The sequence below is a fragment of the Jaculus jaculus genome, chromosome 3 (genome assembly GCF_020740685.1).
Source record: "Jaculus jaculus isolate mJacJac1 chromosome 3, mJacJac1.mat.Y.cur, whole genome shotgun sequence".
In the NCBI taxonomy this organism is placed as follows: Eukaryota; Metazoa; Chordata; class Mammalia; order Rodentia; family Dipodidae; genus Jaculus; species Jaculus jaculus.
The window spans coordinates 66,863,840-66,887,602 of record NC_059104.1 but is presented as its reverse complement, the minus strand read 5'-3'; the positions used below and the strand labels follow the sequence as shown (position 1 = coordinate 66,887,602).

Below are 23,763 nucleotides of genomic sequence, written 5' to 3'. Positions count from 1 at the left end.
CTTCTTTCTCTGTGTTTAGTATTCCTTGAGCTATCTTCAGAAATGCTGAGTCATGAATTGATTTAACTTGTGCTTGTTTTTTTAATTTTTTAATTTTTGTTTATTTATTTGAGAGCAACAGACAGAGAGAGAAAGAGGGAGGGAAAGAAAGAGAGAGAGAATAGGCGCGTCAGGGCTTCCAGCCACTGCAAAGGAACTCCAGATGCGTGCGCCCCCTTGTGCATCTGGCCTAAGTGGGTCCTGGGGAATCAAGCCTCAAACCACAGGCCTTTGGCTTCACAGGCAAGCGCTTAACCACTAAGCCAGCTCTCCAGCCCATTGTTTTTTTGTGTGTGTGAATTTTGTTTCTTTTTAACTTTTTATAGTTTTTATTTATTTATTTATTTATTTATTTATTTATTTATTAGAGAGAGAGAGAGAGGGAAAGAGAATGGGCACACTAGTGCCTTCAGCCTCTGTAAATGAACTCCAGATGCATGTGCCCCTTGTGGATCTGGCTTATGTGGGTTCTGGGGAATCAAACTTGGGTCCTTTGGCTTTGCAGGCAAGTACCTGAATCGATAAGCCTTATTTCCAGCCCTCTGTCAATTTTAATTATATCTTTTCTGCAAAGAGCAATCTTTGCTGAAAGATGATGCTATTCTAATTTGTTTGCCTTTGTTGAGCTGATGTTTTTCTCTTGCAGTTTAAAAAAAAATGTTTTGTACTTTCCTCTGTAGGGTTTGGATTAATTCCCTTGCTTCTTTAACCTGTTTGTATCCTCTTTGAGCTCATTAATCATTCTATAAGTAAACCTTTGACATCTTCTGGCATTTTATCCATTTCACTATCACTGAATTCAGAAACTGAAGAATTATCTTTTGGATGAGTTATGTTACCTTGCTTTTTCATGTTTCTTGGCTTCTACATTACAATTTTTACATTTGTTGGTTAGTACAAGTCTTCTTTTTGTTTATGATCTAGTTAGTGGCAGACTACTTTTGAAGGCCTAACCCCACTACCACTCAGAAAGGAACAAACATAATAGTAACAACAAAAAACTGAATGAGATATAAAAATATACTTCAAATCTATTGAAACTATTCACCACTAATGTCTGTAAACCAGAAAATGGCAAAAATAATGTACATGGGTCTAGAGAGATGGCTTACTGGTTAAGGTGCTTAAGGACCTTGGTTTGATTGCCCAGGACCCATGTAAGCCAGATGCACAAGGGGGCGCATGCATCTGGAATTCATTTGCAATGACTGGAAGCCCTGGCGTGCCTATTCTTTCTTTCTTCCTTTTTCCCTCTCTCAAATAAACAAATAAAAATAAAATATTAAAATATAATGTACATGTGTTAAGTTAAAGATCATTTAGAAATATTCAGAAATAGTATATGAATGAGATAAAAAACAGAGGTAAGGAAAGAGGCAAGCAAAGTTAAACAAATGAAAGTAAACATAAAAAGAAGAATGGAAAAGAATGTTTGGAAAGGGAAAAGAGCAAAATTTAGAAAGAATAAAAAAGATGGCCCAGTAATGAAACAGTTTGTAAGCAAAATTGGATACTTGTAAAAGGTGGAGTAAAAATTAAAAACATAAAGGCTTTAAAAGAGTAAAAGAAATCAAAATGTTACTAAAAGTCCAGTTAAAAGAAAAGGGGAAGAGATGGAGAGATGGCTTAGTGGTTAAGACATTTGTCTGCAAAGCCAAAGGACCCAGGTTCCATTCCCTAGTATCCACATAAAGGCAGATGTATAAAGTGGTGCATGCATCTGTTGTTTGTTTGCAGTGGCTAAAGGCCCTGGTGCACCCACTCTCACTCTATCTGCCTCTTTCTCTCCTCTCTTTCTCTCTCTCAAATAAATAAAATATTTTTTAAAAAAAGAAAAGGGGAAATAGATGGGGTTGGTTCATATTCTAACAAGGTGATATCTCATAAGTGTATTAGGAATGAGGAAAATAACCACAGCACTATGTACACATAGACTTGTCCCCATACTTTCAAAACCTTCTAAGCACCATTCATCATGCTGAAGGGATATGGCTTGGATGGCACATATTCTAAGCACTTCATAGTTGTTGAACTCTCTAGCAGTGGCTTCAGAAGTGGCCCAGGGTTAGCAAACTCCAGAGTTGTTCTCAGATAATAAATCCAATGACAGTAGAGCACTGACTTCACCTAAAAGCATTCATGACAAATCCTAGTCTTTGAAATGAAACCTCAAAAATCTCGAACTTTTGTAAAAATGGTATCTGCAGCACACACCTTTAATCATGGCACTTGGGAGGCAAAGGTAGAAGGATTGCCATGAGTTTGAGGCCACCCTGAGACTACATCATGAATTCCAGGTCAGCCTGGGCTAGAGTGAGACCCTACCTAGAAAAAAAAGGGTATTTCCCACATATGATGCTAAATTATCACTCTTTTCCTTCCCATTTGTAGCACTTTTAAAGTGAGCTTGACATTTCTTTAATTTCATCTTTGTAGGGTATAACTTTCTCTCCTAGTCCTAAACTTTCTCCTGTTATGTCCACTAACCTCTTATTAATGTGCTCTAAAAATTCTTTTCTCTCCTCTTATTGCTACACATAAAAACATGCTTGACATCTGGCTAATTACCACTGTCTGTTGCTCTCAACACATTGATTTGTGAATGTTATACAATAGTATTAATTACTCTGTTGTATAGTTGAGGTTAAGAGGTAGCCTGGAAAAAGGCCAGCATTTAACAATTTTCGGGAAGTACTGGCTATGCCATGTTCAACTGAGTTAGTCTGAGTTGAAACTAGTCAACTGGAACACTCTCAATAGGTATCACTCATGCTGCTGCTTTTGCAAACCTGGGTCTCCTCCAAGAAATTAGATTCACCCAGTAATTGGGTTGGAACGAGATTGGCAAATAATTGGATTAGCTCACTTTTATTACAAATTAAAGAGCAAATTTGTATCTATTGATTTATCCATTTCCATCCTTTAAAGGTGATTTAAGAAAGATTTACAGGTTATGTATATATTTTAGATTCAGGCATCTAAAATTCAATCCTGATTTTCCATTTAAAGTGACACCCAGTTGACATTTGCCAATGTCTATCAAATTCAGGAGAACTGAAGTTTGTTGGAAATGCCACATATAGGGATCTAGCTGTTAGACGCCATCATATTATTAAACACCCTAAATCAATACAAAGGACCCTCTCCCACAGAAAAGAATTATTATAGGGTCCCAAAGGTTAGTAGTGGCAAGATAAAAGTCTTCATTTAGTGTGTAGAATAGCATGAGTCATACTTTAAATAACATATATGATGTACAATGTAACTAACATTCTGCATGATTTTGTACTGTATAAATATTGTTCTGCTGAAGACTGAATGCTTGTGCTCCACAAAATTCACAATGGAGCCTACATGTCTAATATCATGGCATTTGAAGGTGAGGCTTTTGAGGAATTATGACATGAAGGCAAGGTCCTCACAAATGATACAGATGTCCCTGTAAGATGAAGATAACACTCTCAGTCTTCATGGTGAGGCTATGGAAGGTGTTCTGCAAACCAGGAAAAACCCTTGCCACAGACGAAATTGGCCAGCTTTTTGATCTTGAACTTCCAAGCCTTCAAAGTAGTAAAGAATAAATTTCTGTTGTGGCCCTTAGTCTATGGCTTTTTTTTTTTTTTTACAGCAGCCAAGTCTAAGTTAATCTTCTTTCCCATGGCCCAAGGGTTTTAAATAGATTTTAGTTTTCATCATTTTCATTGCATACCTTTATTGCTTCCTAAATTATATCCTATTCATGTTACTTCAAACAGTTTACAGTTTACAGTTTGGTTAAGCCAGACAAGGAAAAGTAGAGATGTGCTGTAAATCATTAGCTAGCAACTATTGCACAGGTCGACTGTACCCAGGGAAGAAAACGGGACATTGATGAAATTCCTACTGAATTTCCACGCAACTTTTAAACCAACCAGGAGGCGAGCTTCAAAGCCCCGGGGCAGGGTGGGAACTTGAAGGCCCGCTCAGCGCGCTCAGCACGCGCCGCCCCCGCCGCCCCGCCCCAGGCGCCCCGCGGGCCGCGCAGAGGCTGCCGGGAGGCGCGGGCGGGGCCGGGAGGGCTGCCGCGGCCGCCCAGGAGCCCGCCCCGCCTCCCCGCGCTCTGTGGCCGCCGCCCGAGGTAAGGCGCGGGGAGCGCCCGAGCGCGACGTGCTCCGCGGGCTTGGGGCGGGGTCCGGGGGCTGCGGCGGGGCGCGGGGCGAGTGCGCGGGGCGTGGGCGCGGGCCCGGCCCCCCGTGCTGCGCAGCCTTCGGAGCCTCCCTGGCCGCGCGGCCACGCTGTTCCGCGGGCCTCGGGCCTCGGCCCCGGGCCGGGCCGGCGCGCGCCGCCTGGAGAGGCCGGGGAATAGTTCAGCGAACCGAGGGCTCAGTCTCGGGGTGCGGAGGCCGAGTCCCAATGGGTCACCAGAAAGACGGCAATACAAGAAGTAATCACTAACAGTTTCATGTAGGTCGTGCTAGGTTTAACGATGGCTATTGCTGTTTATAGGAATCCATTCAGCAGTAAGTTAAAAGGATTAAAGCCACCAAATTTCTATATAGCATTGATTGTAATAGTACATCTAGAAAGCAGGCAATTTTTTGTTACGTATAATAATGGCAGTGGGGATTTGAGACATTTCCGATGTAGATTAGGTGAGACTGGCGTGAGTCTGGAAAAGGGAGACATAAAAAAGTTGGTTTGTGTCTTCAGAGTTGGCTCAGCGGTTAAAGGCATTTGCTCGCAAAGCCTGATGACCGGTTTGATTCCCCAGTACCCACATAGAGCCATATGCACGAAATGGAGCATGCATTTGAAGTTCATTTGCACTGGCAAGAGGCCCTAGTGCAACCATACTTTTTCTGCCTCTTTGTCTCTGTCTCTCAAATAAATAAAAAAAAATTTAAATTTGGTTTGGAGGGGGAGGACAAGCTGAATTTTAATTGTGTGGAGGCTCACTAGCTAGTTTTCTACCTTTATTAAAAGGTCCAGCAATGGGCTGGAGAAATGACTTAGTGATTAAGGCACTTGTCTGCAAAGCAAAGGACCCAGGTGAAGCCAGATGCACAAGGTGGCTCATGCCTCTGGAGTTGGTTTGCAGTGACTAGAGGCCCTGGAGCACCCATTCTAATCTCTCTATCTTAAATAAATAAACATTTTAAAAAAAAGAAAGGTCCAGCAAGAAATTAAAATTCTGCCACCAATGTTTGAAAAGATTGAGTGCAGAGAAGCAGATTTCAATTCTTCTACCAGAAAAATGTAATTGACATTTAGGAATTGTGAGTTAAGGGAAACGTGTGTGACATGAAAAGGGAAGGGGCGAAGAGAGTGGAGTAGACTTCTGTAAGGAAAAGCTTTGAGTAAAGAAACACTGGTCCATAGTGCATCTGGGTGCACTGCTGTCTGTTGATTTGGGAAGGCCTGACTGACTTGTGAGCCAGTGGAGGACACACTGGAAATAAAGTGGATCAAAATCCAAGAAGTCTTGAGTGGCAGCAAAACCACCATGACAGGTTGAGTATCCCTCATCGGTAAGCCAAGTAGCACATGCCGTCAGTTCCTCCACTGGGGAGGCTGAGGGAGGAGGACCACCTTGAGATTGAGGCCAGCCTGAGGCTACAGCGTGAGTTCCAAGTGAGTGGGAGTAAGTCTGTCTCAAAAAAATAAAATCCTTGGAACCAGGAGTATGGGGATTTCAGATTTCTTCCCGAATTTGAGGCACCAGAATGAGATAACACAGAATCCATTTATGTTTCTTGTACTTCTTATACATTAACCAAATAATTTTATATGTTTTAATTCTTTACATGAAATAGATTTATAATGTGGAATTTTGCACTTTTATTGGCACTCATGTTGATCTGGGAGCTCAGACTTCTGGGATAAGGGATATTTTTCCATAGACATAAAAATATCTTTGAGACTCATGGCAAGACAGAAAGCATGTAAAAATAACAACAACAAAAACAAAAAAGCCCTTGGATATAAGGATAATATTTAGCTTCAAAAAGTAAAAAGAACAGTAAGATTGAGTAATTTGGCTTTTTGGGAAATACATACTGTAAATTTTTTAAATTTCATTTTATTATTATTTTTTTATTTGTGAGTTTTGTCTGTGGAAGTGAGGGGTACAGTTTTTGTTTTGCTTTGGTGTCTGTCACCCCATTTCTCCCATAAATCCAGTGCCTGTGTATGTGTGTGTGTGTGTCTTAAATGAAACATTAGACAAATGACATGTGGTGTATACTGGTAAATTTCCATGTATAACTGAGTTATTGGTCACTTCAGCATTATTAATAAATGAATTTTCTTACCATGTCTTTGTTTTTACCAAGCAGACTCCAGTCCTTATCTCTTGCCTCCTTTTTCTGGCTATTAAAACTTTGACCTATAGCTCTTGGCCAGATCTGTCTTCCTCTATTTTTATAGCCCTTATTATCCATTTCTGTTGTCATCCTGCTTGGCAATTGACATTTCATACTTTAAACAATACTTTAAGACTTATCTTTGCTTAAAAGCATTTCTTCATGGAATGGTTATTCAAACAAAGACTTACGATCAACAACATCAAAAAAGATTCAGTTACGTGTTGCCTAGCAACTAGGATAAGTCCTGAGAAATGTGTCATTTCATTATTGTGTGAACATAACAGCATATTATACGAACTAGTTAGTATACCTCGGCTATAAACTGTATATCATATTATTGTAAAGACTATTTATTGTAAGCAGTGCTAAAATAGTGACTGTATGTGCATCTAAACATAGAAAAGGTAAAATTGGGTATAATTTTTTTTTAAAGATGATATACCAACCAGTGAAGAGCACTCCTCTTAAATGTAATTTGTAGATCTGAAAGTTCCTCTACATGAGTCAGTGTTCAAATGATAAGTAAACTTGAAAGGCTAGGATACTTTCCACAACGTTGTCTTCATAAATACCGTATACTAAGTCTTAAAAAGTATCTTAATAACCCTAGCTGACTTAGCCCTTTTATTGACTTTGTAAATTTTAAGCTGTTTTACTCTTTTACAGTAACACTTTAAAGTACATTATATAACTGTACAAAATTATTCTTGTGTGTGTGCATATATGTGTACTTGTGTGTGTGTACATACACGCTAGGATGTCTGTGGAGACCAGAGGACATTCTTGGAGGTCATTCCTTGGGCATCAGGTATGGTTTCTTTTCTGACATAAGGTCCCTCACTAGCCTGGAATACACTAGCTGGCCGGTGAGCCCCAGGGATCTGGCTGCCTGTGCCTTCTCAGTGTTTGCATTACAAGTGCACATCATTGTGTTTGGCTTTTGTACATGGGTTCTAGGAATCAAATTCTGGTCCTCATGATTGTAACGCAAGCACCTTACTGAGTGAGCCATCTCCTCAGCCTGCCCTTCCCCAGGTATTTTCTTACCTCCTTGTCCTATAAGCTTTTTAATAGTTTTTTACATTTTTTCCTAAAAATTAAGGCATCCACACATGCACTAGACAGGCTAGCCTGTAGAGGTTCTGGGTCATCAATATGAATATCTTACATTTCCACATTTTGTCCTACTAGAAGGTCTGTAGGATATAGCATATATATATATATATATATATATATATAGCATATATGGTACTATCTTCTTATAATGCCTTCTTCCTGAAGTGTCTTTTTATAAAGAGAAAAATGGCAATTTGTCTAGTTTCCTTATATATATGTAATTTTTGCTTTTTTGTTTTCATTTTGTTTTTCAAGGTAGGGTCTCACTCTGGCCCAAGCTGACCTGAATTGTGGGACTCTAGTCTCAAACACATGGCTACACTTCTACTTCTGCCTCCCAAGTGCTGGGATTAAAGACATGAACTACAACACCACTACACCTGGCTTTGTTTATTTTTTTGTTTTGTTTTAATTTTGAGGCCGAGGTTCTCTGTAGTCCCAGGCTGGTCTCAAACTCACTGCAATTCTTATACCCCAGCCTCAGGAGTGCTGGAATTAAAGGCTTGTGCCTATAAGCCCCAGTTGCACCACCAGCAGTCCTCACTGTTAATGAAAACCTTTCAGTATTTGGGCTCATGTTTGAAAACTGTGTAAGGAGCTTATTGTGGTCTATAGAAGTTTTTGCTAAACCCTTCATTGACTTTTCAGCTGTGTTTACTAGGTGATAGAAGTTTTATAGTTCTTTTACATATAGGACCACCAATATATGTATAGTTTGTCCTTGACAACCTTTTTGTGTTGCCCATGTTTGTATTAAGATTGATTAGGGATTGAAATGAAATGAGCTGTCTCACCCACTACATTTCCCATTTTATCATATCCCAGGTTGACAGTTGTCTCAAAAGAATAAAGTACATATGTTGAAAGTATATGAGTGTATATAACCTGGGTAACCTTGGCTGCCATAATATATATCCTTTTGTAATCCGTATTTCTGTTCAGCATCATCTACCTATTGATGCAGATAAAAATGCAAGTAGTGGTTGGACAAGTGAACTTAAATCTCACTGGATGACTCAGGTTTTATCTAAAAAAATATAAATTAGGTTTAAAACAGCTGATACATATATATAACCATATAGTATAATATATCTAGTTCTCTTAGCTTATGTCATGTTTATTAAGCCTAGCTTTTTTATTGGTTTGAAATTGAAGTTAGTTTTCAAAATAGATGAAGAGGGAATTTTAGAAACCCTTTCTAAAGTTATTCAACTAATTCTAAAAGTTCCTTTTTTTAACAAAAAGGTATCTTTCCAATTAAACAAAAAGACTTTAGCCATGTTTCTTTTAGCCAAATAAGTTCTTGTTTAGAATTTTAACACAGGAACAGTTGAAAAGTGGTCTATTATATTAAGATAATGACAGTGTAGAATGATACAAAAAAGATTTTTTTAAAGTTTCACATTATAAGTTCAAAAAATTATTCATCAACTTAACAAATATAGTAATGATTAAATACTTCTCATATACCAGCTGTGTATTCAGTGTATCATGTTTGAGAAAGTGCACAGTTCTTGCTAGGGTTAAGAAAACAGGATTTCCCCTGTAGAAGGATTTAGCAACTCATATTCCTTGGTTCTATTGATATATATAAAAACTATGTGTCTTGGTAATATTTTTGTTTTAGGACATGAATAACTAAAGATTATAGGTATGTTATGTATGATTTTGTCATTTAAGTGTTAATATTTTGTAGATTGAAAATAAATACCTGTAAGTGGTAATTTATCTGTATAACTTTTTGTTGTTGCCTGAGGGTGAGTGCACTTGTGTGTACAGATACATGTGTACGTTGTATATAAGTGCATGTGGAGATCAAAGGTCATTGTTGAGTGGGTGTCTTCCTCAATTGTTCTGCACCTTATTATTTTCTTTTTTTTTGAAACGGCCTCTTGCTGAACCTGGAGCTCTCCAATTCAGATAGACTAGCTAGCCAACAAACTCCAGCAATCCTCTTGTCCACATTTCCAGTGTTGGGATTATAGGCACATGCCACCATGCCTGGCTTTTACATGGCTACTGGGGATCCAAATTCAGGTCTTCCTGCTTATGTGGCAAGCATTTGACCAAGTGAGCCACCTCCCTAGCCTCTTAATGTATAACTGTAATACCTGAGCACTAATCCCATAGAATTAGTTAATCTGTAGTACATGTGTGTGTGTATGTGTGTGTGTGTGTGTGTGTGTGTGTATGTGTGTTAAGTCCAGAGGTGGATGTGCGATACATCTTTATCATTCTCTGTCTTATTGTTTGAGACAGTCTCACTAAACCTAGATCTCACTGATTCTGTTAGACATGCTGCCAGCAAATCCTAAGGATGCTTTTGTCTTCATGTCCGCCTGCACTAGGATTACAAGTGTGGGCTGCCACACCTGGCCTTTACATGGACAAACTCCAGTCTCATGCTTGTATAGCACACACTTTGCCAACTGAGCTATTTCCTCAGCTCTGGAGTTTTTTTGTTTTGTTTTGTTGTTTTAAACAAAATAATACTTAAAGATTCTCTAGACAATACAACAGCTAAGAGTTGTGTTCATATCACAGTTCTCCAGAGTAAAAGGATGTAAATTAAATGATAATATTTGGGATTAAAGACAATATTGAAATATTTAGATTTGAAATATTTCGATTTTGAATAGACATTTCCAAAAGTATCTTGATTCGTATCTTTGTAAGAGTGAACCTAACATGACACCAGAGAGATGGCACCAGTTCCTGTGTCTGAAGCTCTGTGTGTGTGTGGCCTACCACCATATACTTTAATGTAGCGCTTCTAGGGATGGGAAGGGAACTCCCCTTGAGAAATGTACATTACAGTCAGTTTGATGGCTTTACTTTAAAGGTACTTACTGAAAGTGCTCTTCCATGAATTTTCTATTCAAAGGCAAGGTATGGTATTTTGCATATGTTTAGAATGATTTTTATATGAAAACTAACTTGTTGAAGAGCAAAGAAGTTTATTGCTAAAGTTCTGAAGTCCTGACAACAAACTATTCTTTTAATTCACATCTAACAAGTTTATATTTGGTTTGTTGGTTTGTTTTAAGAGGAGAAATGGGGCTGGAGAGATGGCTCAGCAGTTAAAAGGTGCTTGCTTAGAAAGCCTAATTATCTGGGTTCAATTCCCTAGTACACATGTAAAGCCAGGTATACAAAGTGGTGTATTCATCTGGAGTTCATTTGCAGCAGCAAGAGGCTTTGTTACACTCATTTCCCCCCTGTCTCATTTATTCTCTCTCTGTTTCTTTCCTTGCAAATAAATAAATAAATAATGTTTTAAAGGAGAAACAGTTGACCTAAACTCTCTATATTATAAATTTTGTAGCTTTATATTACTTTCCTTCTAAAGCTTATATGATGAGTAATATGCTCTCATCTAGCATATAGAAAATACCTGTCACTCTGCAAGTGTTTAATAATGTTACCTGTATTAAAATCATGCCACATTACCTTTCTTCCTTTTATTATCAACCACATTCAGTCATACCAAGCTGTTGATATCTTGTTGCAGTTGACAAATAGACTATTAATATTTTTTAATTTTCTAAACGAATCAGTAACTGGAGATCGTTTTTGAAAGAGATTGGGACAGCCCACGACAATAACAATACAATATATTAACAAATTAGTGATAATATATCAAAGCACTGACAATTCCTCCCTCCCTCCTGCTCTGCCTCCCTGCCTTCCTTCCTTTCTCTTTTTCTCTCCCTTTCTTTCCCCATGAGGTAGGGTTTTGCTATAGTCCAGGCTAATCTGGAATAGTCTCAGGGTGGCCTTGAACTCACAGCGATGTTCCTACTTCTGCCTCCTGAGTGCTGGAATTAAAGGCATGCTCAGCTCAGCACTGACAGTTTCTAGAAGCAAGTGTGAATAAAAAATGTATATAAGGGGATGGAGGGATGGTTTAGCCATTAAGGTACTTGCTTGTAAAGCCTAAGGACCCAGGTCCAATTCCCCAGTATCTACGTAAGCCAGATGCACTTGGTAGTACATATATCTAGAGTTCATTTGTAGTGGCAGGAGGCCCTGGTGTGCCCACTGTCTTAAATAAAATATTTTTTTAAATATGTATGAAAACAGTTGTGTTTGGGTAATTTGCATACTTGGTTTCCATGCTCTAAGCCTTTAAAAACTGATGAGATTGTTTTGACTGCTAGGAGAAGAATGGCATTGAAGCAGATCTCCAGCAACAAGTGCTTTGGAGGGTTGCAGAAAGTGTTTGAACATGACAGGTAACTATTAAGAAGTTATATAATTTTTGATATCTCATATTTTAGATATCAGTGATGTTAATTGTTTTGTCTTAAACAAAAATATCTATAGTGTATGTCATTTTACTTACTGACATTTGACCAAACATAATTGGTTATGGGCTGGACTCTGAGGTAAAGAAAAGCCTGAGCAGAGAATACCTCCAGGATTTGGACTGTTAATCTTCAAAAGCTTTGTGAAAATGAATGTGCATGTTATCATTAAAAATTCAGAGAACACATTGTCATAGACCTTTTAATGTAAAAATAAAACCTGGAATTGATAAAACTGGCAGCTTAAACACATGTATTTACTTCTGTCACCTTAAAAACAAAGTCTTACAGAGCATTAAATAAAGGCATTAAACAGTTACATACACACAGAGATACATGAAGAAGCTGAAGAAAGGAGCCAAGAACCATATTTTAAAGCAGAATCATAAGCCACATGTGGTGGCACATGCCTTTTAGCCCAGTACTTGGGAGGCTGAGATAGGTGGATCAAGTGAGTCAGCTTGGGCTACACTGAGACCTTGATTAAACAAATCAAAAAACAGAAATACAGATGGCCAGGTACTACCTAGCTTGAGAAGTCCTAGAAACAATTCTGTACATTAACAAGAGAAAGCTAGGCAGTGGGAATTTATATAATTCAATCAAAGATTGTCTCAACATTCTGTGTAGCCAGACCGCTGCCTCTCCAACTCTAGTTAAGGATTGGAGCTTGTCAAAAGTAAGCAGTTTATACTGAAGAATACCAGGTACGATTAGTGAGAGAGAGAATGCAAGCTGATCAGGCAAAAGTTGGCACACTGAGCTTTTTTTTTTTTTTACTATCAGAATCTGAGGAGTTAGGCTTATTTCCTTCCAAAATTTTCTTGGAAATTTGACTACTTCAAAAGAATAGGTCTTTCTTACCTGCAAAGCCAAAGGACCCAGGTTTGATTCCCAGGACCCATGCTAGCCAGATGCACGAAGGGGCACATGCATTTGGAGTTCTTTGCAGTGGCTAGAGGCCCTGGTGTGCCCATTCTCACTCTCTCCCCCTCTTTCTCTGCCAAATAAAAATAAAATATTTTTAAAAAGAATAGGTCTTTAGATAGAGATTTTTCAGTAAAATGGTCTAGCTGGATGCCACAGTGAAGCAGTAACTAACAGCCTCATCAGGCACAAGCTTTAAACCAGACTTTCAATGTTTCCCCTGAAATAAGGGTAGATGGCTGAAGATCACTGGATATTTGAATCAGGTCCCATCTGGAAGACATGTGCTTAGGATAGGAAAAACAAGAAAAAGCACTGCAAGGGAGTAGACAATGGAAGATAGACTAACAGTTCTGCTGTTGGGAGAAGTTATTGACTTCATACATTAATGGAGAATGCTATTAAAAAACACAAGAACAACTTATCCTAGAAATTTAAAATTTGATGGTAGAAATGATAAGAGTCAATAAAGAGTTAGTTGATAAAATTTAGTTTTCTAGAAAGTAGAATAAGATAAAGACAGGAAATGAGAAAAGACTAAAAAAAAAAAAAAAATAGAAGATTGATCCAAGAAATCTAATAGTAAGTATTATGAGTTTGAAATATTAGATGAGAATATAAAGAATTTTTAAAAATTCTTAAAAATTTTAAACTGAATTATCTGTCAGTTTGAAGAAGTTACCTAACACAATGCATAGAAAAGTTAACTAGCACAACAGCACTGTGAAGTTTCTATCAGAGCATTGGGAACAAAGAGAAATGTCCCAAATATGCAGAGGAGAGAATGGATTAAGATTTTTAAATATATAGGTCAGTTCACAGGCAATTTGAGAGTCACTTCAGAATTCTGAAGGATGACTTTTGTGCCTTGTCATGTCACATAAGTGTGAGAGTGGAGTGGACATTTTCATGTTTGAAATGTATTTCCCATGCAGCTATTTTGTGAAAGCAACTGTTGCAGTCACTTTGACATTGCTAGGACAAACTGCCCTCCAAAAGCTGCTTATAGGAGGCTCACATATTCCATGGAAGCACTGCCAGTGGCAGAAGCAGTTGGCCCTCTTGTAGATCCAAGCAGGGAGAGACAGCCAACTGCCGGCACCACAGAGCCGCCAGAGCTACAGAACTGCTCTTTACAAACCTTAGGGCAGAACTCCAAGATCCACCCCCAGTGATGACTCCTGTAGCAGAGATCTGTCTGCTATAGGGGCTCAGTTTTAATAAAACATCTGAGTCTGTGAGGCCATGTATTCAAACTATCACATTCAGACTCCCACAGCTCCTATGCAGTCTTCATGTAAGTCAGGCCCTAAGTAAGAAAACTGAAGCCATGAGATCAGGGAAGAGAATCAGAGTAATTTTCAGGATGAGTATGGTAATATTAAGGCAGCAGTACATAAGAAAGTCTGGAGATAACAGTAGCCTATTTTTCACAGGCAGCTCTTTAAAGCAATGCAAGATTAAGAACGCAGTTACCACTAGCCACAGGTGCAACCTTTCTTGTGCATAGTGGTTAGTCACATGTGACTAGAAGCTGTTGTATTGGACAATATGGCTATGAAACACTCATTTGCAAAATTTGTAAAAAAATATATTTTATTTGTTTAGAGAGAGAAAAGGAAGAAGAGAGAGGCATACAGAGAGGGAATGGGCACACTGGGGCCTCTAGCCACTGCAAGTGAACTTCAAGTGCATGCCACTTTGTGCATCTGGCTTTACGTGGGTACTGAGGAATCAAGCCTGGGTTCTTTGGCTTTTCTGGCAGGTGTCTTAACTACTAAGCCATCTGTCTAGCCCTCATTTGCAAAATTTTATTGTACAGTAGAGTTTTAAGTGTAATTGATGGAAGTGACTCAGAGAAAATAGGAAATTGTACAAGTGGAGGTTTGCTGTTGAATTGAATCTACACATTGGTAATATATGTATAGCAAATCTCTACATCGGATTTTATTTTGGTAAGTGAGCACTATCCTGATGACATGAAAGACAGGCTTCAGAAGGTTACTTGATAATGCTGTATTTTTATTTTATATGTTAATCATACTACTGTTGGAATGTGTTCCAGACCTAGTTAGTTTACAACTAATTCAAATAGGCTTTTTTTTATGGTAAAAACACTTAACATTAGATCTACCTTTTTGACAGATCTTTTTTTCTGCTACTTATTTTTTATTTTTTTATTTTCAGGTAGGTTTTATTGTTTTTATAAATTTTATATATACAAGAATGTCCTGTTTTTGTTTTTAGCTTTTATTATATAGTCCAGGTTGGCCTAGAACTTTCAGTCTTCCTGGCTCAGCCTCCTATGGGTTGGAATTCTAAGTGTTCCACCACATCTGTCATAAGAAAGGTCTTAAGATGCCACCATCCTGTAACGAGATTATGCTCTTTCAGTTTTACCAAGTCATAACAAATATTCTAGAGTTGAACATGAATCCAAAATATCATATAATTTTTTTTAAAAGTACTTAAATTCCCTAAAGTAGTTGTAGACCTAGAAACTGTTACCAGGTGCTTTTTGAGATTTTTTTCAATCATTGATAAGAAAAGATATTTAAAACAATAGAAAATAAAATCAAACATACCCAAGAGAATGGGAGAGGAGCATGTAGAACACTCAGAATTAGTGAGGCCTTTGTGGAAATCTGTACTTAAAGTCAGCACAACCAAGTAGCAATTAACCAAATAGCATTACTAACTCAACCAAGGCAAGACATTGAAAGCAAAAGGAAAGTAATCACAACATGGCTTATATCCGAAGAGCACGTATAGCTTCTTCCATGATCAGCCAGCACTCAGGAGGCTAAGACAGAAAGATCACTCACTGTAAGTTTGAGGCCAGCCTAATCTGTGCAGTGAGTTCCAGACCAGACAGGGCATCAGGACTACTTAAACAAAGGCTTTTACACAAAGAGAAGATGCAGGAAGAACGAATGTATGCAGGTGCAGAAAACAGGACCAGAGGAGAGTTGACTAAAACCTAATCATAATGAGAGATCATTATTTGAAACTGAGAAAGTCATGTGTCCTCACTGAAGACATGTTGTTTTGATATAAAAGGAAATAGCAAAATAATGAGTTCAAAGAATGTGGGGTAAGTAAAAACTGTTTCTCTTAAAGTTTGTAGAAGTGTTTGCTGTGGTTAATTACTTGTATCTTAAAGCCTATGTATGTACATAACTAATAAATAGCTTAATAAATAGCTCACTTATACTGAAGCGGTGCTTTACTTCCATCTGTGTGATTCTTTCTTTAAATTTTATTTTATATAAATATAAAATATAACAGGTTATACTCTTTTGCCCCTCACCTCTGCTTTCGTTACCTTGCCCCCCTCCCCCCAGTACTGTTACGGTATTCATTGTGGAGCATGAAGGTCAGTCACTTTGGGGGCAGAGGGAACCATATCTTAGGGTATTCCTACCCACCCTGTGACTCTTATAATCTATCTGCCCCTTTTGTGTGATTTTTAAAAATAAAGTCATTATAATCCTTCCTGCCTAAATTACTGTTTGCATACTTAAAATACTTAAGATTTGGGCTGGAGGGATGGCTTAGCAGTTAAGGCATTTGCTTGCAAAGCCAAAGGATCCCGGTTCTATTCCCCAGGACTCACATAACTAGATGCACAAGGGGGCACATGCATCTGAAATTTGGCATGCCCATTCTCTCTCTCTGCCTCTTCCCCTCTCTCTCTGTCTCAAATAAATAAATAAAAATAACTTTAAAAATACCTAAGATTTTAATCAAAATTTTCTACTTGTGGTACGAGTGATTATGACAAAACACTCGTGGTGAAAGAGCATATTAAGGATGTGGTGGTTCATTTCAGTGCCTTGAACAAACATGGAAATTGAGATACTATGTTTTTGACGTTTATGATTTTTATGAGTTGGAAATAAAAAACATACTTTGTTTCTTTTAATGTAAGCGCGACATTGAGAATTAAATTTATTTTTAAAAATGAATTCTGTCCCGAATGATTACATGCCACATACAAAGCAAGGGCTTGAGTTAGCTCCATTCCTTCTTTAAGGGACAGTATATTCTGTAACTATTGGTACTTATTTTGGGTGTTATATTACATTTTTGGTCGTATACTATATAGCTTAATTTTATGCAATGCTAAATTATGTTATTTCTTTCCTGATTAATGAAAGTCATTAATTGTGGTTGTTGAAATTGTAGTGTTGAACTGAACTGCAAAATGAAATTTGCTATCTACCTACCACCAAAGGCAGAAACTGGAAAGTGCCCTGCCCTTTATTGGCTGTCTGGTAAGTACTATGCATTTGAGTTTTTTATAAAGTATAGCAGTTACCTTCTCATTGCTGGGACATAACACCTGACGAGAAGCAGCTTATGTCAAATTGATGGAAAATAATAATAACAGAGAGAATGTGACAATGATTATATTGTTAAAATGTATAACTTAATTAAAAATTACTTCTTAGTAGTGATTCTCCTCTTTTCCCAAGCCAAAGTGACTGTGGAGGCAACCCACGAGAATTGAAACCATATATCCATACAAAAATTAAAATACAACCCATTATTTGTAATATCCCGAAACTGAAAACAGCCCAAATGTCCATCAACTGCTGAAGTGATTTTGTAAAATGTGGGTCTATATTAGAATATTATTCAACAACAAAAAGTTACTAGCCCCTAAGATGTGTTAGAATGTAGATGGACCTGGAAAACATTACACTAAGGGAAAGAAGTCATTCATAAAGAGCATATATTTTTAAATTCTGGTTTTTTAAAAAATATTTTCACTTATTTATTGGTTTGTAAGGAGAGAGAGAAAGAATGGTCACTGCAAATGAACTCCAGATGCATGTTCCTCTTTGTATATCTGCTTTACATGGATATTGGGGAATTGAACCTGGGCCAAGAGACTTTGCAAGCAAGTACCTTTAACCACTGAGTCATATCTCAAGCCCATTAAATTGCATTTTTATGAAGTACCCAGAATAGACAGATTGACCAAATCCTTGTGGTTGCCTAGAGTTGAGGAAAGGAAAACAGGATGAAATAGGAGTAACTGATTATGGATGTAGGGTTTCTTTCTGAGGTGATGAGAGAGTGTTCTGAATATAACAATAATTGAATCAGACACCTCAGTAAAGTTGTTACCTAGAACATTCAGTTTTTTATGTAAAGTATAATTAATCAAGGAGATTTTACTTAGTAATAACATGCTTGATAATGATCCTTCTTGTTGGAGTTTCTCAATTTTTGTAGCTCTAGAGTTCACTTCTATTTTCACCAAGGCATTTGTGTTTTAACTAGAAAAACACAATTTCAGAATTTTATTTTATTTCTAACAGATATACATTTTTCAAGTACAAAACATGTACTGTGTCTAGGTTACAATTCAAGGGACATTGCATGTAATCATACTTAATCTTCCTGTGAGGTAGAGGGAGATGATATTATCCTCATACTTAATGGCTCAGTGTATTCATGTTGGTTAATTTGTAAGTGGCTAACTAACACTTGGTTCCAGATCTTGCCTGAAGCCCAAAACCCATGCTTTCTATACTATCACTCTGCCTTTTTTGACTTTTCTAACCTTTTATCAGTGTCAGCTATCAATGTCAGTGGCAATATGACTCTAGTGTCTATGGAGAATGTAGTAGGAAAGTAGATACCCAGTGACCTTGACTGTCTGTCATGACTGGTGAGAGTATGTACGTCCTAATAGAACCTAACCATAAACCATAATGATACTTGTGACTTGGTGTTTTATAATTTAACAGTGTTTGTGAATAGCTAGACTTTGTGCTTTCATGAGCAAATAATTATAAAAATGTTTTTATTTAATTTCTATTGCATCATGCTTATTAATAAGATTTCATGTTGGTAATTGTCAGATGGTTAGCAAGAATCCCGGAAAAGGGTTGTTATATTAGATCATGATTAGCTTACTAGTTCATTCTTGGCCACTCTCACATCATGGTCTTAGGTACCTATAGTAAGAGAGGTAATCTCCTTATCACATATATGAGAAGCATGGATCTAGGAAAAATGACAGAAACAATTCTAAAAACTGAATCTAAGGAAGGCATATAGTCACCATAGCTCTCTTTCACTTCAGTTAGGAGTACAAAAATGATTAGGCTGAATTGTGTTCCTAAGAACTAAATATACTAAAACTACTAAGTTTGTGTTCTGATGCAGAAATAGTCAAATAGTCACATTTGTAACTAATTTATTTGCTAACATTTCACTGGGGTTGTTTTAATATTGGGTATATAGCCCATATTGCTAGTTTACAGTTAAAAAAAAATTGAATTCCTGACACATCTAGAACAAGGAAGTGATACAGAAGAGTGATAGAAGACTATACTCAACATTCTCCTCTGGCCTCTGCACACACGCATAGGGGGCATATACATTTGCACACACACCACACCACACACATGTATGCAAAATAAAACAAAATACTTTTAATGACTTTAAAAAGGGTAATTATGGGATCATTTAACCTAGGACAGTTATTAGACTGCAAATTTTGTAAGATAATTCGAATTTATCTCTAAAACAAAAATAATTTTATAATCATAAAAATGAGCTTATTTTTCTATATAAAAAGGTTAAAGCTTAAAAATATTCACAATATAGCATAACAATAATTTTATTTTCAGGATTAACGTGCACAGAACAAAATTTCATATCAAAGTCTGGTTTTCACCAAGCTGCCTCGGAACATGGTCTCATTGTTATTGCTCCAGATACCAGTCCACGTAAGTGTTTTTGTTTGTTTCAGAAATGCTTTATGAAACTTAACTCCTTAAGTCTATGTTGTAAGTGGACTGCTGTTATCTCTTAATTGTTTAAGTGACCTCATGACTCTAAAATACCATGCTATGAGTAAATTGAGTAAAGAAGTTAGAATGATTCCAGAGACACTTTCAGTTTTATGTCTCCTTCCCCTTTAAGATACAGTGGTAAGGAGAATTAAAGTCTTGGTGGGGGACAAAACCTTTGAATGAAGTATGCTTATTTTCAGAATACATAGGATGATCTTCATCAACAAACTAAACTAGGGCAGCTTATCGTGCTAGCTGAATAATCTAGTTTGGAAGTTCATTCTCTCTTACTTCACTGGCCAGAACTAGTAACATATTCCCATTCAAGGGAAATGGGACCAGAAAGTTTAATCCCACATTTCACAACTTATGGAGGAGAGCTCATAATACTTATTTTAACAGCTCTAATGCACATGGACCTTGTGTTCAGGTAAGTGCTGGGGGTTTTGTTGTTTGTCTTTTGGATTTTTTTTTTTTTTTTGAGCAGAATATCTTTGCGTAACCTGAAGCTTACTCTTGCCTATGCTGACTTCAGACAGTATTCTTTGAACTATTGGACTGTGACCTTAAATGCCACAGTATACCTGCCTCAGCCTCCTACTGCTGAGACTACAGGTCCCAAGCCCAACCACAAGTGTGTTACATGCCACATACAAACGTGGGGTTCTCTGGTGGAGTAGATAAAAGCATAAAACTTTTCATTGGTAGGTGGCTGCAATATTAAAGGAGAAGATGAGAGCTGGGACTTTGGCACTGGTGCTGGGTTTTATGTGAACGCCACTGAAGACCCTTGGAAAGCTAATTACAGAATGTACTCTTATGTAACGGAGGAGGTAATTTGTCTTGTAATTATTAACTGATGACCATCACGAGTTTGATTTTAGAAACAAAGTCCTCCCAGTCAAAATTTTAATATAGGGTATGGTTTTGATGAGTTTTTTATAAATTAGGGAAAATTCCAAGGTTTGTTAGTGGAAATATATTTACTTCGATTTAAATTAACAGTAAGTACAAGTTTAAAAATTTTATAATAATTCCGATCTGTGCACACTACATTGATTAACACAGAAAATAGTACATGAAACATTTTTATTTCCTGGCCACTGGCTCATTCAGTCATATATTATTGTAGAAATAAAGGCTTGGCTAGAAAGTATAAGTGGTTAAGCATTACTTTTGCTAATATTGATGTGTACTTTATTAATTTTTTTTCTGAATTTTATTATGTGCTGAATAAAATCTCAAAACAGTTAAGGTTTTAATCATTTGCAATCCTTTTTTTTTTTTTTTTTTTTTTTTTGCTTATTTGTTTTTTTCTGAGGTAGGGTTTCACTCTAGCCCAGGCTGACCTGGAATTCATTATGTAATCTCAGTGTGACCTTGAACTCACAGAAATCCTCCTACCTCTGCCTCCCGAGTCCTGGGATTAAAGGTGTGCCCGACAGTCATTTCCAATCTTTGATTAGCTTTTGGTTTGTTGGTTGATGTTGGGGTGTTTTCGTGTGTGTGTGTGTGTGTGTGTGTGTGTGTGTGTGTGTGTGTGTTTGATGTTAGGAATGGAATCCATGCATTCTAGACAAGAACTTTAACACTGAGGCATAACTCACAATATTTACACCGTAGACAACAGTTATGTTTTGGTATACTCCAAGCTTTTAAATATTTATTTGGATTTTTAATACAATATTAGCTTTCTTTTCTTTTCTAATTATATATTCATTCTATGTAACAGTGGGCTTCATAAGGGCATTTTCTACAAGTATATAATATGATTATGGTCCCCAGCCTTCTGTCATCTCCTTTACCCTCCTATTAGCTCCTGACATTTTGTTTCCACTTTTATGTTATAGAAGTGTAAGTGATTTTATGGATCTATATAAAATTTAGGCTCCACAAATGAGAGAAAAATCTTTTTGAGACTGACATAATTTCCTTAATATGTTAATATTATGGTTGACCCTGTTGTGTATATATACTACATTTTCATTATCTGTAATTTAGTTACTGAAAATGGTGCTGTGTGAAAGGGTTCCATGATCCACTGCTTTATTTTATTTTATTTTTTTTTGGTTTATTGAGATAGGGTCTCACACTAGTCCAGGCTGACCTGGAACTCACTATGTAGGCTCAGTGTGGCCTCAAACTCTCAGTGATCCACCTACCTCTGACTCCAGAATGCTGGGATTAAAGGTGTGTGCCACCACACCTGGCTTTGCTTTAGATTCTTTAGATAAGGAGTGGTATATAGTTGGGTTATTTGTAGATCTATTTTTAGTTTTTGGAGGAATCACCATACTTGTTTTACATTCCTGTCAGTACTGTGCAAGGGCTACCTGCATCCTCACCATCATTTGTTGGCCCTTGTTTTCATGACTGCCTTTCTGATTAGGTGTGATGGAATCCCATTTCCCTGATGACTGGTGAGGTTGAGCATTTTTCATATGTCTGTTGGCCATTTGTACTTCATCTTTTGAGATATACATGTATCAGTCCATCTATTGATTTGAATTATTAGATTTTTTCACATTTATCTTTTTTTCCTCAATTTTTATTAACATTTTCCATGATTATAAAAAATATCCCATGGTAATAACCTCCCCCCACACTTTCCCCTTTGAGATTTTCTCCATCATATCCCCTCCCCATCTCAACCAGTCTCTCTTTTATTTTGATGTCATGATCTTTTCCTCCTCTTGTGATGGTCTTGTGTAGGTAGTGTCAGGCACGGTGAGGTCATGGACTTGCAGGCCATTTTGTGTCTGGAGGAACATTTAGCTTTTTAATGTCTATATGTTCTAGATATTAGTTCTATTAGATGTATAGTTAGCAAACACTTTTTCCTCCCTTCTTTATGAGTATCTTCACTTGATTCTTATGCTCTGAAGAAGCATTTTAATTGTATGTATTGCAGTCAGGTTCGCATTGCTGGCAGAAATCACCCACCCAAGAGCAGCTTGGGGGAAAAAAGAGGTTTATTTTGGCTTACAAGCTCAAGGGGAAGCTCCATGATGGCAGGGGAAAACGATGGCATGAGCAGAGGGTGGACATCACCCCCTGGCCCATGTAAAGTGGACAATAGGAACAGGAGAGTATGCCGGACACTGGCTATAATACCCATAAGCCCACCCTCAATAATACACTCCCTCCAGGAGGTGTTAATTCCCAAATCTCTATCAGCTGAGAACTTAGCATTCAGAACACCTAAGTTTATGGGGGAAACCTGAATCAAACCATAGTATGCAATTCCATTTGTAAATTATTAGCATATTTCTTGAATGATGAGGTGTTTTTTTCTTTCCCAGAAAGACTTTACCAATTCCCTTATGTTGAAGTGTTTGTTTTCCCCATTTTTTCCTCTGACACTATCAGCATTTCAAGTCTTACATTAAGGTCTGTAGTCTATTTGGAATTGACTTTTGTCCAGATTGAGTTTCATTCTTCTACATGTGGATACCCGGTTTGTCCAACTCCTGAAGAGGCTGTTTTTCCAATGTATGTTTTTGGCATCTTTGTCAAAAGCCAGGGAGGTGTAGCTAAGTGGATTTATATCTAGGATCTATTATTCCACTACTCTACGTGTCTTATTTTTGTCATTATCATATTGGTTTTGTTACTGGTTCTGTAGTGTAACATGAAATTAAGTATGTGAATATCTCCAGCAGTGTTCTTTTAGCTCAGGATTGCTTTTACTATTCAGTGTCTTTTGTATTTCTATGTGGATTTTAGAATTACTTGTTCCTTTTTCTATAAAGAATATTGCACATTGCCCTACTGGGGGAGGGGCACAGCCCTGAATTTAGAGAAGACTAATCTCTGGAACTTTCCTATCTGGAAGTGGGAAAACTGTTTCTAGGATGAGAGTCTGATAAGGGGGTGGGAGAGCTAACTCCTGGTACTTTCATCTCAGGAGTGGGATAACTGCCTCTAGCAGCAGCCTGAGGAACAAGGAAACTTGAATAGTTTAATTTATGCCATTAGTAAACCTGCTGCATCTGCTGTTACCTCTGCTCTGATGTCACTGTGGCTGTGGCTTCCTCTCTTACGTACAAGTCCTCCCTCATTGGTGCCTTTATTGAACAGCAAAAAGCCAGTAATACATGAACAAGTACTGCATTGTATGAGCAAAGGGTAAGGAACTTTTGACCTTGAATAATCCTTAAACATTTGTTAAAGAAAGGGATTTAAGGCATGAGCTGCAGGGCTTGCTGATCCAGT

The 23,763-nt window shown here is 37.5% G+C and overlaps 1 protein-coding gene across 2 annotated transcripts in view; it reads left to right on the top strand.

Annotated features, from left to right (window-relative positions):
* The first annotated feature begins 4,092 nt into the window (after positions 1-4,092).
* The window catches only part of Esd (esterase D), a 43,883-nt gene continuing 24,212 nt past the window's right edge, over positions 4,093-23,763 (top strand). The window contains exons 1-5 of one of the 2 annotated variants that reach the window (XM_045145483.1): positions 4,093-4,156; positions 11,660-11,734; positions 16,922-17,010; positions 19,384-19,482; positions 20,257-20,381. In XM_045145483.1, coding sequence (XP_045001418.1) covers positions 11,667-11,734; positions 16,922-17,010; positions 19,384-19,482; positions 20,257-20,381 — 381 coding nt within the window. In that variant the 5' untranslated portion in view covers positions 4,093-4,156; positions 11,660-11,666. Of the gene's footprint in view, positions 4,157-4,416; positions 4,483-11,659; positions 11,735-16,921; positions 17,011-19,383; positions 19,483-20,256; positions 20,382-23,763 lie in introns of those variants that run through there. The other variant, XM_045145484.1, reaches the window with a different exon arrangement.